The sequence below is a fragment of the Ammospiza nelsoni genome, chromosome 3 (genome assembly GCF_027579445.1).
Source record: "Ammospiza nelsoni isolate bAmmNel1 chromosome 3, bAmmNel1.pri, whole genome shotgun sequence".
In the NCBI taxonomy this organism is placed as follows: Eukaryota; Metazoa; Chordata; class Aves; order Passeriformes; family Passerellidae; genus Ammospiza; species Ammospiza nelsoni.
Window position 1 is genome coordinate 80,342,930 of NC_080635.1, and position 17,891 is coordinate 80,360,820.

The following is a 17,891-nucleotide window of genomic DNA, read 5'->3' on the forward strand; positions in this document are numbered from 1 at the left end:
TAGCTGGCCAAAAAAAGAACAGTACCATTATATCTGCAGACCAGTTTTAAAAAAAAAATCAAAAGCATGGACCAACATAAAAAAGGAAACAATTAGGTATTTTTTTCCTGTTAGGGAAAAAAAAAGCATGGTGTCCTTGAAAAATAGTATGCTCATGCTTTGCCCAGCATAAGCTGCAGACAAAACAAAGTCGTGCAAGCTTTGAAACAATAAATGTGCAGGTCACTTGCTGGGCAATGTAAAACAAATTATACCCAAGAGAGGTTTTGGAGGCAGCAAGATGACAATTTATTGACAATTGCATCGTATTCTCTGCCTAATAAATAGTTTTTCCAACTATTGCAGCCTTCGTTTTAGTTGTAAAAGTGCATACATTTTTAATTATTTAGTTATAAATTATACATAAATATATAAAAATATTTCTAAATTATTAATTATATAGACACTGGACAACTCATATATACCTTTCTCACAGGCTCTCTCAGAATGTAAAAATGCAATTCATGTTTAAGAGAAAATTCCCTTGCCCCAAGACTTTGTATCTGAAGCACATTTGGGACCTAATTAGTTTTCTCTAACTTATGAAGCTGTAAATGAATGCAGTAAAATGTTTTAGAGGGGTCTGAAGGAGCAATGCCCACAGGACTTGTCCCTTGGGAGAGAAGAATGCAGCAGAAAAACTCAGTATCACTATCTGGCAACCCAAAGAAACGGCTGCAACACCAACATATCCTGGGCAAATATGCTAATCTTGGAATCCATACATATTCTTGAGCTTTTATCTGAAGAACTCCTAACTCGAAGTCAGCATCAACAAGGGCATTAAAACCCCTGTGCACGTGGCTGATAGCACCTCGTTCATGCTTCCATCCTGCAGCTGACTAACAGTTTTTCTCCAGCAGCCTCCCTGGCCTGTGCCCACCACTCTTCCATCACATGGCAGGTGCTGCCTGGGGAGAAGTTGAAGCTTAAAGACAAAGGGAGGTAAGGCAGTGTGAGCTCCTTAGCCACACTGATTCAGACCCTTGGCAGGATTAGGAGACACTAGACATGGAAAAGACTAGCAAATGTAACTAATATTACACTACTTGTTTGAAACTTCTGAGATTTACTTTCCTGATTGAGTCTCTACTTGATACTTGAGACTACTGCTGAGTTTTTGGACACCCATATTAACATGCCAACACCCTGAAAAGTGCTGCCACTTTTCATGCCATACACAGACCTGATCATCAACTCATGCATTTCCTTCCTGCAAAACGGCAAAATGGCAACTCTTTATCCATCAAAACCGACTTATAAGCTGTTCTAGCAACAAACAGAGGTGAAGGAATCAAAATATTAGGCCTCTGAAACAATACAGGAGACATAGAGCTGATTTTACAAAAGGCACGAGCAAATATGTCCACTAACAGACCGGCTGGCTGATTTCATCATGCATTTCTTCTGGATATCAGTGATCAACTTCAAAATAAAAAGATGAACTCTGATTGTTTTGCCTTCATATTTGCCTTTAATCATCAGGGTAAGGTTTTCAGCAGTAAAGAAAGACCAAAAAAAAAGTTTTGATAAGGAGTCTCTTATATTCTTTCTTTTGCAAACAACTAGCAAAACTTCTTTAAACACAAATGCAGCTTTGAGGAGTCTGATGTTTCTGAAATCTTTTTGCCTTGGGACTTCTTGATCTGGAAAGGCCTTAGGAATTCCTAATTACATGTTTCAATCTTCTTCTATCATTGTTTTTTCATCCATGTATGTTAAATGTACAAATGCTGATTTCTTTGAAGCTTTTAGTTGTCTAAAAGTATAACTTCTGCACACATGCCAATGCAGGGCAGGCACATACAGGGTCACAGCTGGGTGACTGACAGAGAACCAAACATATTCTCTCCATCCATCAGGAAAGCACTTGACAGGCCAGTTTAAGAACCTGCAATTGCTTGAAGGTAGCTGTTCTAGAGACTGCCAAAGTAGTCTCTCATAAAGACAGACTACACGATCAAAGAAGAGAAAGCTATGAAGAACACTTAGACCTTAAAGAAGAAGTATTTACAAATTTGTATTTGATAAAGAAAGCAAAACTGACAACTGAATTTCTGAGATTTTGATGAACTGCTGGGATGAGAGAACAATACATCATATTTCAGAGACTAGGAGATATTGACCCTGAGAAGCTTGGAAATTCTCAGAAGACATTCAGAGCAGCCTATAAAAATTTTAACAAACAAAAATGACTTCTTCCTGTTTAAGTGTCTGCGAAACAATAATTAATTTTTTACATAAAACTGTCATCAATATATAAGGGGGAAGTGAGCAAATATGTGAAAATACCTTTTAGGAGTATATTTTGAAACAAGAAGGGACTTTTCTAATGTTGTAATAGAAAAACATTGAGACCAAACCTGTGAAATGCACCCATCTAAATCCACATTTGAATATTTCCCTTAGGAATGATTTTCAGCTACAGCTCTACTGATTTCAGTGGGAACATACTGCTTCTAAAAATGTCAGACCATCCAGTAGACAGCTTATAAAAAGAGAAGAAAAGAGTATCTTGATGGACTCAGTGACTGTACTTGCAAGTGAAAGTTTTCAAATTCTGCTCCACAAGTGGATTTTGTAGCCTCTGCCAGCTCTGAGCTCTCCCAGCTACATTCCTACTGGTACCAGTACAGCATGTCCAACATCAGGCACAATCACAGCACATGGAGACACCAGCATAGAACACACCAACAGACTTCCCTCTGAGAAAGACACACTCCTACACACCCAAATGAGAAGGGGCATAAACAAGTGGACAATTCCAAAGCCATAGTAAGGACTCTGCTTTGCTGGCCTGACTTTACACTCCTCAACTCCTGATTATCAATTCTGAAGGCAGCAGCTTGTGCTTAGATGCACAAATGAGAGATTGATTCATTTTTGCTGCCAGGGTCAACTTGTAGTCATAGCAACAGGCATAACAGGATGAAGAACAGAACAGTTCATAACAGGAACAAGAACCAGGGCTGTTTATTAGACCAAGAATGGGAAATACTGACACTGAGTTATTTTTTGCCTCAAGAAACTTTCTTAAAAGTTTAGAGAAAATAATATAAAAAATGCTACAGGAAAGAACTACCAACTTGAAGGCAAAGTGCAAAAAGTTCAAACCATGAAAGCATAAAGTTTTCAAATTTTAATAAATGTTTAATAGTTATAGCTAATATGTTCAAATATTGGTAGCAGTAATAAAGATTAATTTGTAATTCTCTATTTCTTGTCATTCTGGAAGAAGTTGTTTGTAGACTTGATTTTCCCAACAGCTACTCCTAGGATCCTAAGGAGCTAACAGACTACCATACAGCAGCAAATCTGGGGGAGGAATGCAATTCAGGATACTCTCAGTTTATCTTGCAAATATAAAAAGCTGTTTAATTCATATCTAAAAAATGGCTTAATGCCCAACCATACCTTAAAAAAAAAAGTTAGATTTTGTATTTTTAGATAGCCTGGTAAAATATGTACATTTACAAGAACTGTGTCACTAAAAAAAGCCCTTTTTCCCCATTAACAGTCATGAACATTAAAACAGTTGTATTTTTAGATACTGTGTATGTCTTGATATATTTCTAAAAGGCTGCCTTAAAAAATATTTCCCTCATATTCAAAACACTGCATCAGGAATCTAGCTAATTCCAAATCACAAATATAGACCAGCATAGCTTGCCTTTCTGTATTAGCAACCATGTACATAAAATACTGTAAACAAATACTTACTGTACCATGGGAAATCGTAAGAAAACCATTTTTAACTGAGCACTTCCTTTTCTGCCACACTTTTCTGATTCTAGTTTAAGAAGAAAAAAGAAAGGTGACAGTTTTAAACATATTTTGTATTACATTTCTTGAGCTCTTAGGACCTAATATTTCTCCCAGCAAACTGCAGCAGTACTTACCCATCACTTTTCTTGTACAGATTGCCACTGCGCTCAGTGCCATGCTCCTTGTTTCCCTGAGGCTGATGTAAACTGTACGCTGTACTCTGGCGAATCTGAGAATCCTGAAATAATCAACAGCAATTTGTGATGCATTCCACACTTTCAACCAAACTACTTCCCCATTAATGACTTTCACAGCTTTTCCTTCCTGCTCTAATCCAACAGGCCAAATGAAGCACAATTTTCCTCCTCAATAAAATAGAACATGATACATTTATTTTTTCAGAGGGCACAAAAAAATTGAGAAGCATCCATTATCAGCACCTGCCAAAATCTTTTTACTTGCCTTTATTTATATTTATTTTTGGCCTTAATATATAGGGGTTTTAACCCAAAACTTAACTGAGCAGTGGCCTTTCCAACTCATGTAAACACAGCAAGATACAAACACTAAAGACTATTATTACCTGCAATTCCTAGTGTACTCTTCAACTGAAAAAATAATTACATACATCAATTTGAAGAAGTGATAATTGCATACATCAATTTGAAAGGCAGAAGAGTCCTCCTGGAAACATAGTTCAGGAGTCATACAGGAAAACTGAAAAGTCATTTCCAAAAAAGAATAATTTAAAGCAAAATATCTGGAAGAAAGTAGAATTCTGAGACAGGAAGAGACGAGGATTAATTGAACCCTTCTCACTGCTCTCACAACTACCCAGAGGTAGGACCCACTGCTGCAAGAATCCAATTTCTTAAAAAATAAGAGCCTGAAAATGAGGAATCTGATGTGTCACACCATATTAACAGCTGTAAAGTGACAGAATGGGCTTTTAAATGCACACAGTAACAGTGACTATTACTTCAGATTTTCTTTTTTTTTTTCTTTTCTACTGTCATTGCTCTATGGACATAATTACTCTGGTGCTATATATGGCATACAATGCAATTATAGAAAGGAAAAAAGACACAAAGCAGCTCACTCATATGACCATGAACAATTCTAAACATGATGGTAGGGACAGAGCTCCCACCTACACCTCAGTTCAGAGTGGTTAGGACTCCTCACCTCCAAGCTGCAGGATTTCAGGCTCATCCTGAATACACTGCAGGAGTTCAGTGGTCCTGAGAGCCATGAGCTGAGCTCTGCATAGGCTGCAGCACTCCTTGGTGCTCCTTTTCAAGAGAAGCAACCTGTGCCCCCTTCCTGCCTCTCAGCACATGATCCAGGAAGCCATACCACATAGCTACAACACTATCTGAGCTTTTAAAAGGCCTAAAGAACTACCACTTAGCTGTCTGTGCCTGACAAAGCATCTCTAGATTTAAACCAGTCTGTTTATCGTTACTTTCTAGTTGGTTTACATATAATTATTTGGTTTTGCACTCTGCACGGCATAAAGCCAGAACAACATTTTTTAAATATTCCTGTCACTCACTAAGAACTGCTGCATGCATACATTTACTGACTTTTGAAGAAAATCTGATCTGACACTGCCTATTGTGCCCTACCAATGCCTTGATCTCTGCCTCCCATTAGCCAGCAAAGGAACTCCATTCGCAAGATTAGAGGCCTGACAGGAAATTAATTTCAGTTCTCCCCATCCTCAATTATGTGAAGATTACTGATGACCTCCAACACCTGCTCATAGTACCATTCCCATTAGTCTGTGCTGCTACTTTTTGTGCATTATTTTCTGCCTCATTTCAGCTACCTCCCTTCATTTGTTTATGCTCAGCTGCTGTGTTTGGCCAAACTGGCAAACCAATAATACAAGCTTCCTGCCTCATTTCAGCAGGAGGGGAAGCTGCGGCAGCTGACGTGTATTTCCACACATTCATGACTCTGAACAGGATCTAAAAAATTTAATACTATTTCATTAAAAGATCTTAAGGATAAACATATTGTTCATTTTAAATTCTCAGTTCAGGTCATGTCCAGACCAATACTGTCCAATGTGATTGCCAAATGATGGTTTTCCACAGCTGTCTCACAAGAAGTTCATGATTTTGATCCAGCTCCTAAGAGATGGTAGCCACCCCACAAATCACCACCACAATTAATATCCTTCCTTTCAGCATGCCTTTTCCATAAGAAGGCACTCCAAGGATCTCCCCTTATTTCTGGTTTTAATACTACACAAAACAGAGATAAAAATCACAGATAACAGGGTCAGACCCAGTAGCCTCATTGGAGAAGCAGAAACAATGTACATTACCTATGGGAGGAAATGGAATACTGCAGGCTAGAGGACACACACCTAGTGCAGAGTATTGTCATTTTAAGTATATCTTAACACAACAAAATCAGAACAGGCTGAAGTACACAAGCCTAAGTAACTAAACTTTGACCACTTTATCAACTTTGAAATGTAGACAGGCATATAAAAATAAGTGAGTCACTTAAAATTTGCAGCATGTTCTTAGTGAATCACTTCACTGACCATAGAAAGTTCTGAAATTCTTTCTTCCAAAGTCTATGAAGATATACTAACTTTTAAGTCAAGCTGAACAGCAGAGCCAAAAATGAAAGAAATGTGAAAACAGTATTCTCTAAAGATGGTCTGTGACTACTGATAAGAGATATTCTGAATCCTGTTTGTCAGCTCCACTATGTCAACATAACAGAACTTTTCCTACAAGGTGCTTCAACCTATACACAACAAGTTTTGGCTAGCCATTCCACAGCTCCCAGGGAGTGGGATTTTAGACTGTTCAGATCATTCCTGTGTGCAAAGCTGCCAAAAAAAAGCTCTTATAGCTTTTCCAGAGCCTGAGCGTCTCTGACATTTGCAGGATAATTGCCAGGAGGATGTTCCAGAGATCCATCCCTACCCCTATTACAGCCCCACAAAGTCTCCAAAAGACATATCTATCAGAACCCCCTGCAGGCAGCCTCTCTTATAGCAAAACTACTGTAATTTTTGTCAAGAAATACAGCATTCATCCTATTTTGCAGTGGTCTAAATAGATTACAGGTTCTAACAAAGAAGCAGAAATGAATCTAAACACTATAGTCACAGGAGGTGACCTCACCCAAGGTCATGGGAACAAGAACAGTTAAGGTAATACAACTCTAAGGTTGACTCTGAAACTTGTAGAACTTCTACATTTGAAAAATAAAAGTTTAAAAATTAAAAATTATGAAGGTATACACAAAATAACATTTAAAAATAAAGTTTCCATACAAACTAGGTTTGATGAAGTTGTGTGCAGGAAGAAAATATACACAACAAAACTATAGGCACAACAAAAAAAAAGGTTCACTAAGAGTGCTTGTGCATGTTAAATTTCTTTAACATAACAGGAACAATGTTTGTCAACATTCTGTCATTTCATACATTAAGTCCATTTTAATTAAAAATATATATATCTTAAAAATCTTGCAAGAACATCTAAACAAGCAACTGGATTTAATTTCCAAAAGAAAGTACAAAGGTAATCACCAATTTGTCTTACAACAATTTTCTTTCCCAAGAAGAGTCTGATAAATTTTTTGATAATTTTTTTTTTTTTGGGGAGGGTAATAAAATACACCAAAAAGGAGAAAGAACCAGTCTTTTCATGCCAACAGAAAAAAGCTCAGAGGAAAAATCCAGTTTCTTGAAATCTGAATGCAAATCATGCCACTATTTTCATTAAAACATAGTAACACTTACTCTCCTAGACTTCGGTCACAAAATGTAAATGCATTTCAGGAAGGAAAAAGAAATCAGTTATAGTAAAGAAAATTACAGTGCAACAAGAATAATATTAGTGGGTTGTACAGTAAATTATATAAGAACTCTCTGGCTTCCCACTGGAACTCTTTGGCATCCCACTGATTAATTGATGTTTGCAAAAAGCTTTAAAAATAATTATAGTAATTCTCATGCTCTGCAGGTAAGCATTTATATCTAAATTTGAAGAATTACTAAATAATGACTACAGCATAAAACACTTTTTATACTTGTATTTTTAAATGTCACAAACTCAGTATAAATAATAAATGTATGTGTATTATTAATTTCTGAGCATGTGAAAAAATGTGTATTTGTCACATCTTCCATATATATTTAATATCAGTATTACTGATAGACATTCCCAGCTACCAAGAAAGCCACAGACCCAACTAAAAGAGGACACCTGCTAACACACCCCAACCAGTAAAAGCTCCTTCTTGGGAGCGGGCAACCAATGGCTAACCCAAAGCATCCACCACTTCCACAATGTTCCCTAGTGTCTCATTCTACCAAGCTCAAATTTGGAAGTTTTTGACAACTTCCATCTTCAGTGAGTCCTGAATGCCAGGCAGAATCTAAGGAAGTGCCTGCTGATCTTGTGGGACTTTGTATACAATGGTCATTATCACAAACTTCCCAAGGTGACAAAGTGAGGAGTGTTTGAGACCGTCCCAAAAGCCTCTCTGCAAGTCACAGAATCACATGGATTGGGTTGGGAGTGGCCTTTAAATATCATCAAGTCCAGCCCCCAGCAGTGGGCAAGGACACCTTTTGCTAGACTACACTGCTCAACAACCATCATCTGTCACCAATAAGAGCTAGGAGGCACCATAACTTTCAGGGGAGGATCAAAGCAAGACCGGAAAAGATCAAGGAAGTGTGAGCTCTGCAGACTAAACTATTTCATTGTGATCTCACTCAGAAAGAGAATCTGAAAAGCAGGGGGGTGGTTCATTCATCACTCACTCATGGCCCAGCAGCCACACAAAGGAAGCTGGCTGGCTTTTATTTATATGAAGAGGAAACACTAGCAATCTGCAACAAAAGTAGACCCAGTATTTAGGATTACATTATACAAAAGATGCTTACTTCCAGATCAGAGTTTGAGACTACTCCAGAATTCATTAAGTCTAATAGAAATCATAATTGGAACTCAAAAAATACTTACTGGATTGCCAAACTGACCCAGCCCTTGCACATCTGAACACTGGCATTTTGCAGCTGAGTACCAAACCTGATTGTCATTTTTTGCAGATGATGACAGAGGTGTTTTGGGATTTGAAGTTCAGTTTTACATAATCATTATAGAGTTTGGAATAATATTGTGAGATAAGGTTCTATATGGTCTTCTTGATACTGCCCAAGTTTTTTCATTCTCAGTTTGAGCAACAAAAATGAATTAACAAAAGGAATTAAATGTCTGATAAAAGTTAAAATAACCTTATTTTGATATTAAGATTACATTACAAGTAATTAAAATAGGTATTCCAAAGTTAAACCACCTTATATGCTTACCTCTTTCTGATCAACTTGGAGTGCTGATTTTAAAATATCTCTGAGCTGTGTTAATTGTCTTCGTTCTTCGTCTTGTGCTTGTTTGATCTTGAATGAAGAAAAACACAGGTTAAAAATAACATTTTTTTAACTTTTGATGCAGGTCTTTCAAATTTGCTGCTTAATTGGTTCATTTTTTGAGAAATATTCAGTGAGAATGAAAGTGAAAAGATAATGTGATCAGTTTATTTTCCGTTGTGTTTTCAGAAAACTTGAAAATGGTTAGGATATTGCTGGGTTAAGGCTTTGATATTGCCTTACAATGCTCTTGCTTCCTTGTGTTCCATTTGAAACCACATGTTATTTTCCACTTAATAGACACTTTTGAGCAAAGGCTGTTCTCATAACATTTTACATAGTGGGGTCCTGAATTGAAACTAAGACTTCTGAATGTCATATTAAAACAAGACTTTACCAACAATCTACTCTCTACCTTAAATGCTGACTATTAAAGCAGCCAGGCAACCTGAACCAAAATGATAATGCTTCTACTGTAGAAAACTAAATTTACCACACAAACATGAAATGTTGCTACTCACTGTATAAAGATCTGTCGAGAGCGTCTCAATTGAAGGTTTGAGACTTTCAACTGCTTTTAACCCATCCTGAAAGAAACTTAAAAAGCAAAAATCCAGCTGTTATGAAATTTTACTTTGAATTTTCTGCTTTAAAAGTTGCCAAAGTAAGACATGCATATTAGTATGCCACGCCATAAACTTCAAAATAGTAAACTTTTTAAAATTAATCTTTGACTCATCCACCTCTTTATTTCCATCATAGCTTATTCTAACATGCAAAATCCCCAATTAGATTCAGAACTGCCACAATCCATTGCCACATAAATTTTCCTCATTCTCACCTCAAATACAAGTTCTCATCGCACTTTGTGAAGTCCCAGAACAAGTGAGATTCACTTGAAGAACAGCAAAAGCTTGATATAAAATAACTGTGATTTCTTGAAGCCACATAATTTTATGTCTGAAACAATCTTTTGACTAAAGGAAAACCCTTCTGTTTCCCAAGCATTAATTATGCTCCATAAGTGAGCTTCTAGAATTTGCTACATCTTTCTGTAGTACATGCATTTTGAATTGGGAGAGTAATGCCATCTATGCCAAGTATTCTAGTTCTTTAAAAAAATAATTTGAGATTTAAAAAATAAATTATAAGAAATCACAGTTACATGCATATTTGATTAAATATTGCTGCACTGTTTGCAACATAAAATATTTTCACTCTGGGAAGCAGTCATGAAAGTGACAATGCAACACAGCACCTACATTGCTAAAATATTATTAAATAGAGCAGATTAATGACACACTACAAGTGAAACTGATTTTAAAAGCAAAAGGTATTAAGGAAAAAATACATAGATGCAAACTGGTGTTTTAAGAGGAAAACTTAACTGATTTCAACAGGTTAGCTAGTGGCTCCTTCAAGTTTATAGCTGTAACTTCATTGCTACATGACAGATTTGTAACAGTATCATAGCAAAAGCACATAATTCCAATGAGAACTCTGCGTTTTATTACTGAGTCCTCCTCCAATTAACTGGAAAAAGAATGACTCTTTCAATATATTTTTATTCCACTGCTTACGCAACTTATTTTTCTTGAGTGCATAATTAATTTAGATCGTTGCTAGGTACACTCAAAGAAGTCCATCAAAACTAATAGATCAAACTAAAAGCCCTGTTTGAAGAGTAGTTTATAAACATGGCAAATTATTGTTCAGTATTCCTTTGGAACATACAATTATATTCAATGTAACAAGCTCAATCTCATTACATGTTTCAGAATATAGTTTTGTCAGATTAGTTATAGTAATACCTATAACTAATCTGACAAAAGCAATCTGTCAAAAGACATCAGCAAGAAGAGCTGAAACTTAAGATTTTAGAAATTCTAGAAAAGTGTTATGATGATGTAAAAATTTGAAAATAAAATGTTGTTTCAGTTAGTGTAGAGATTATGAAAATAAAACATACTTGCACTGAGCATGAAAATACTTGATCAAGTTCTGAAGCAAGTCCACTCCTTTTTTAATCTTGATTTCATTGACTTTCAGCAAGTACTGCAAAACAGTAATTTACAAAACAAATTATTTTTTACTGCTACAGGGTTTTTTTCTACTTTATTTTCATTTCTATTTCAACAAGTTTTTACAGTTGAAGATTTACAAAACGTAAAAGAAAATGCTGCAAAAAGTGGCTTCATTATTTAAGTCACACAAAAAGAAGTCTTGTCACTGCTGACTTTTGATATCCTGTGAGGACATTTCATTATGATTTGTTCAAATTATTAGAATATGCTTTGGGGCTCCTAAGGAAAGCCAGTGTTTAAAAAAACATGAAAGGGTTTGTGGAGTACATTTAGGAACCCATTCTTATACCTAGTAGCACATCTAAAAATTTATCTCACTAGTTGTTAATTCATTACCAAACAGATGTCATTAAGGAGGAAAGCAGTTTGCTAAAATAAAAGTGAGGGATTATTTTAACAAGTTTTGAAATCTGCCTGTTGATTTTGTAGTTGTCTTTATCAAATCCTTACACATGGTAATTACAACAAATTACAGTTTAGCAAGAGATTTTTCAATGAATCTAATGTCAAGTGCAAAAGAAGTGTAATTACTGTCCTTTTGCATAAGGCACAATCAAAGTCCACATTAAGTGGCAGCTCCTCCCCTGAATATCATAACATAAAATGTCAGCCATGCAAGCAGAAGTATGATTGATCAAATATCATAGTACTTAACTGTCCATTAAAAGACAATAAATTTTAACCCCAACTTAGCCAGTGACCTCCAAGCGAAGGAGTGAATGTCTTCTTAATGATGCTCTAATGCATCTGGGTTTCCGCTTCTCACCATACACCCTAAATGTTTTAAATCAGCTCAAGTAAAGCAGTCTTTAAGTGCCAGCTTTCAATATTGCAGCTTCTTATGCTGGTTCAGGTGAACAAATGATGAGCCTAAACGTAGTCATGTGCACTGGACAGTATTTCATTACAATAATCACCTCTCCAGCTGTCTGTTAATTTAAAATGGATCTCTAAGCATTTGGTATTCAGTTCACTTTCATAATTTATATAGAACTAGTCTGTACTTATGATAAAACTTCAATATGTCACCCTTCTGACTTACTATCAAAACAAAGTCAAAGTTCTCTTTTACAACTATTCAGAGGTAACCGAGTATAAACTTATTTTCCTCAAAATCAGAAGAAATACAGGATACACTTCAGCTGTTCCACATTTAAGGTAATTTAATCTAAATTCACAAACTTCACCCTTCATTATCACTACAACTGACTAAAGTGAACTCTTCCTTTATTGTGACACAGCAAGAGAGAAGCATGTGTTCCTAGCTGTTTCTTAGGAAAGATATAGAATGGGCAATTAGCTGACAACATCCATATGTTTATTTGTTACTCAAATCCCTTAATCAGTTTTGAACATTTTAGTCTGATTCTGTAGAGGAATGTGAAGCTTTTCTCTTATGTATGAGGGCATATAGTTACTAAAAGTAATATCCAGGACAACTGCAGTTATGCTATGCTGGCATATGAGTCAAATTAGCTATCATCATCACAGGAAAGGCAGTAGAAACACTCATGGTGTATTTTTGGGCTAATGTGTACTAAAAAAGAACACAGCAACTTGAATTCCCAACCACAGAACCAGACATATCCTTAAATGATTCGAACCAAAAATATTCACATCAGATTTAACATACTGCAAAATCACAGAGATTTTGAAGTAGAAACATTCTGAAACAACTTGAAAGACAATAAGATTCCATCCCTAGCACTTTTTTCCTGTACCAACCCAGCAGTGTGCTAGACTAGAGTCTCTCCTCCTAATAACGCAACAGCTGTCAGGACAGGGAACAATTCAGAGAAAGAGCAAGGGCTTAAAATAACTTACAGCAAAGTAGAGGTGTAAAGACTGATTTATTATAATCTCTTAGTGTTTTATTTGCATTAATTTAGCTGTTTAGTGAAATTAGAAAATATCTAAATTTCCTGCAAAGTGTGCCCATCAGGATAATAAAAAAAATGTTTTTTTCACAAATGGAGTCAACAAATAACTTGGCATTTCCCTTTAATATCACAGCTACTCTTAAACAATTGCATTTTTCAAAAATTTCCTACAAACAGCACAATAATAATATTAATAATAATGATAATAATAATTTCACACTGAATCTTACCTCACACATCTGTAACTGGAAGAACCTTCTTTCTTTCTCCATCTCTTCTGCAATTTCAGCTCCACTTATTTCTGTACGAATCATTCCATGAAGCTTAGCATGCTCTTTTTTCTCCTTCTCTATTTTTGTACTATAAGGCAAAAAGAATCAGCCAGTGAAGTGAGAAATCCAAAGCCTCTCAGGAAATCAGATTATTCACAAAGTCTACTGATGGATTCAGAGCCAAACTACTGTAGCTTTGCATATGACTTACTTCCAGATGACATTTCACTTGAAATTTGACAATGACTAAAGATCAGCAATGACATACAGTAGCTGAAATCTAATTAATCATCTGTTAAAGTAATGTTCTGTCAAATATTCCAAGAGACAGTCAACGAGAAGTACATACTAAGTTCCTGCTCCAAAGAAAGAAAATACAGGAAAAAATAATGAGTTTTAATTGAAAACATAGGGGGATGTTTAATCCCAACAGAGCAAACACTGGTTAACAAAGTTCAGTTATGTCACCAGATTTATTGAGTCTTGCCTGTCATCAAGTCATCTTCTATATATACAGGGTTTCCAAAGCCAAAATCACAGTTGCCGTCTCTACTTGCTGCTGAGCCAGCTGGCACTGGGAATGCCGACCAGCCGGCTGTGTTGCTGACTTCAAAGTCTGCTAGACCAGCTGTCCTAATTCCCTAAAAGTTTCCATGAACATTTTCCAAGAGCTCTGAATAAAACAGGTTCTCCTGCAGAATATAAATGAATAACTAATGCCTGGTCTATTCCCATAAACTCACTTCTGCATTTGTTACAGCTATTCTCCACATTATTCCTAAATGCAGTAGCATAATTTGACAACTCAGATAAGTCTAACATAAATACATATACATATTAAGGAAAGAAGATACATGAGGGTGTTTACTTTTTGAAGACTTTTAGTTTGTCACTCGTATTGTTTAGAACCTCAAATTCTGAAAAGAGCTTCCTGAGGAAATGCTACACTCTTTTTGAACAAGGAATACAGGAAGGAGATCAGAGGAACAAATAACACAGACAACTGTCCTACCTCCTCTTGGGTAGTCAAGTGTCTCTTAGCTCTCTCTGAAAAGGTGACATGTCTCAAGTACTCTCTTAACCTGATGTTAACATTACCCTAACAGCTAATGGAAAAATGTCTAGAAGATCTAAGGACTTCCAGACAACAAAATATTCTGTACTTACACTTCTCATAAATAAGGAACTGCCTCCTATTACACCTCAAGCAGCAAGGGAAAACAAGAATTAATTCCATGAATCCTTCCCTTCAGCAATCCCACTGGGAAGCATTTTGAGCAGCAATTCAAGAAGCCCCACTGTGCTCTCAGCACAGGCAGGCACAGCAGAGGCAGCCCTGTGCAGTACTGCAGCAGCCAGCACATCCAGCCAGCACTGTGCTCCTCCTCAGCCCATCACATCCCGCCAGAAGCAGACATTTGGAAGGAAGATCCTCTCCTTTGAAATAAATGTTCTGAAAACCTCCAGTTGCCTGAATTAAAACTCAGTTCCAGAATGTTCTGTTTTCATGAAGAATAAGTCCTCACTCTTATCCAATTACTACCAGTTATGCTATTTTGAAGGTGCTACAGAAAACAGGAGTCCAGATACAAGAATTAACCAGACAATCCTGAACAAGAAAGATAAACCACTAGAAAAAGGATTCACAGAAAATTATCAATATGCAGCTCATTTCTAGCACACACTGTAGAAGAGTTTACATTACATCATATTTGATAGTTCTAAAACAGTCAACCTCAGAGGAAAGATCCAGGATGTTTTTGTTCTCTCAATTTCCAAATTAACCTAACAGTTCTTGAGGCCAGAGAACTCACTAACACGTGACCAGGTGTGAGAAGGCTAATAACTACCAATTACCATTGTATAGTATTTTCATTTTTTACAGAGAGCAATACTCAAGCATAAGAAAATGAAACCAAGTCCAAAATCTTAGGAGTTTATTAGCATGCCATAAAGTATCTCTCAATGCTAGTTAAACCAAAAGACAGCTAACACTGCCAAACAGTCAAACATTATGCACAATACCACGGCATACATTATACTCCTCTTAAAGAAAGCTAGATTTTGGTGAAAAAGAGTGCTTTCTGCTCTTTAAAGGATAAATCATACTCCACAGGCAAAACAATAGTTAAATTAAGATGAAAATATACTGACCTCTATCAAGCAATTCAGACAAAGATACCCTTGAAACCCTTTGGTGGAGCTTCAGGCTACCTGTTTTCAAAAACTCAAAAAGATACTTTACCAAAAACTCCAAATCACCTCTCAATGACAAGTATCAGAGATACATGCCTTGTGCATTTCACATTTACATTTCCTCATTATTTTACTTTTAATAACTAACTACATCTTCATCATTGTAATTCAGAATTTACCCTGTTGTTTTGCCACAATTATAGGCTACCTCCTGTCTGACTGACACTACAGGACACTTTGTTTCTAGGGAAACAAAGAAACCCCTCACAGCCCTTCTTCATGCAAATCTTCTGAGTGCTAAAGGCTGGCTGAGTGTCCTATCCAAACGCAAGGATCAACTCAGCTTCAAGTGTCAGTCTATTGTAACATTAACCAAATCCTTTTGGCAAAGACACTCCTGTAAGACTACACTGTGAGATTTCCAAATGTTGCAGGGTATTAAGGTTTTCCAGGCAGATCAATTAACCCAAATTTTAAGACAATTGTGAAAACTCTAAAAAATACCCTAGAAGCAATAAGAAAGCAGAAAATGTTTTGTAATGCTGCTATTCTTGGAGCTCATGCAGCACATATCTCATATATACACTTTGCTGACTAAGATTCAAATGTGAGCACACGTCAGTCCATTTACAAGACAGCTGCACATAACTAATATACAGTGAGGTCAGATGTGTGTAACAGACAAGCAAAGCTGAAATACAGGATGAAGAATTACAACAGTAAAGTCAAAGAGATACAAAGTCAATAGTCTCACCCATTCATTTTCCAATATAAGACTATTTTTACCACTTCAATTTGGAAAGAAGTGGTAAAATATCTTTCAATATAAATTACAATTTTCATTTCAAATAAATCAATTTTGTCATACAGCTTGTGGTATAAATAAGCACCAAAAACTTGTATTTATTTTCTGTCAGTCAGTAAGGGTAAAAAAATTAGAGCACCCTGTGTACATGCAGCAGTAGTGAACTGGCTGGGAGGGAAGCAGCTGTCATTCTTCCTCTCCTTGTCCATACAGCAGTCAGCTAGGCTGAGTCTGGGCACATACACAAGAAGGTGCAGAGACTGAGAATAGCACCTGGAAGGAACACACCTTATTGGTAGCCCTCTGGAAAAAGTAGTGCTTCTGAAGGCTATTTTGTTTGACAAAATAATATTAGACATTTTCATTTCAAATATCCTTTCTTTGTCTAGTCTTCCTTTTCAGTCTGACTCTCCAGGCTTGGGACCTCCAGCTTTTTGGTGAAAGAGCCTCCATTTCATTTCACCCTACTGTCTGCCAATGCTCACAGTAAAGTATGTCTCTCCTAACACTCAAGTCCTCAATGAAGAAGTCATCTTTTCCTTTTGGAAATGCTTGAAAGGTTTTCCCTTCCATACATGCCGCTCTGAATGATAAAGAGGAAGAGGACAGAAGAAGCAAAATGTGCTAGGATATTTTCATCATTTCATCCATAACATCTGCAGATTCATTAAAAGACTTTTCCCATTTAATTCATAGGCAATCTATTTCAAAATAAAAATACTTAATATGAAATCTTAGACTTGAAACAGTATATTACCAGTGGTTACCTGCACTTCAGAAATGCCTTTGACACTTTAAGCCTTTCCCACAGGATTCTCCTGGAGAAACTGGCTGCTTGTGGCTTGAACAGGCACACTCTTCACTGGGCAAAAAAACTTCCTGGAGAGCCAGGCCTGGAGGATGATGGTGAATGGAGTTACTCCAGCTGGTGACTGGTCACTAGCAATATTCCCCAGGCTTGGTGTTGGGGCCACTCCTGATTAGCATCTCTGTGAATCACCTGGAAAAGGGGACTGAGTGCATTCCAAGTAAGCCTTCAGATGACACTAAGCTGGGGGGATATGTGGATCTGCTGGAGGGTAGGAAGACTCTGCTGAGGGATCTGGACAGGCTGGATCGATTGGGAAAGGCCAGAGGTATGAAGTTCAATAAGGCCAAGTGCCAGGTCTCACACCTGGATCACAACAGCAGCGCTACAGGCTGGGAACAGAGTGGCTGAAAGCTGCCTGTCAGAAAACATCCTGGAGTTCTGGTCAGAAGCCAGCTGGGCACAAGCCAGCATGTGCCCAGCTGGCCAAGGAGGCCAATGGCATTCTGGCCTGTATCAGTAATAGAGTGGTTAACAGGACCAGGGCAGTGATGATCCCCCTGTACTCTGCACCAATGAGTCCACACCTCACCACAGAAGTGCTATATCCAGTTCTGGGGCCCTCAAAGATG

The 17,891-nt window shown here is 36.9% G+C and overlaps 1 protein-coding gene across 3 annotated transcripts in view; it reads right to left on the reverse strand.

The window, feature by feature from the left end:
* ASAP2 (ArfGAP with SH3 domain, ankyrin repeat and PH domain 2) overlaps positions 1 to 17,891 on the reverse strand; it is an 84,322-nt gene that overhangs the window by 27,812 nt on the left and 38,619 nt on the right. For all 3 annotated transcript variants that reach the window (XM_059469618.1, XM_059469617.1, XM_059469616.1), the window contains exons 6-11: positions 13,409 to 13,538; positions 11,184 to 11,269; positions 9,736 to 9,811; positions 9,158 to 9,244; positions 3,939 to 4,042; positions 3,760 to 3,829 (exon numbers count right to left, since the gene is read on the reverse strand). In XM_059469618.1, the coding sequence (XP_059325601.1) occupies positions 3,760 to 3,829; positions 3,939 to 4,042; positions 9,158 to 9,244; positions 9,736 to 9,811; positions 11,184 to 11,269; positions 13,409 to 13,538 (553 nt within the window). The remainder of the gene's footprint in view (positions 1 to 3,759; positions 3,830 to 3,938; positions 4,043 to 9,157; positions 9,245 to 9,735; positions 9,812 to 11,183; positions 11,270 to 13,408; positions 13,539 to 17,891) is intronic.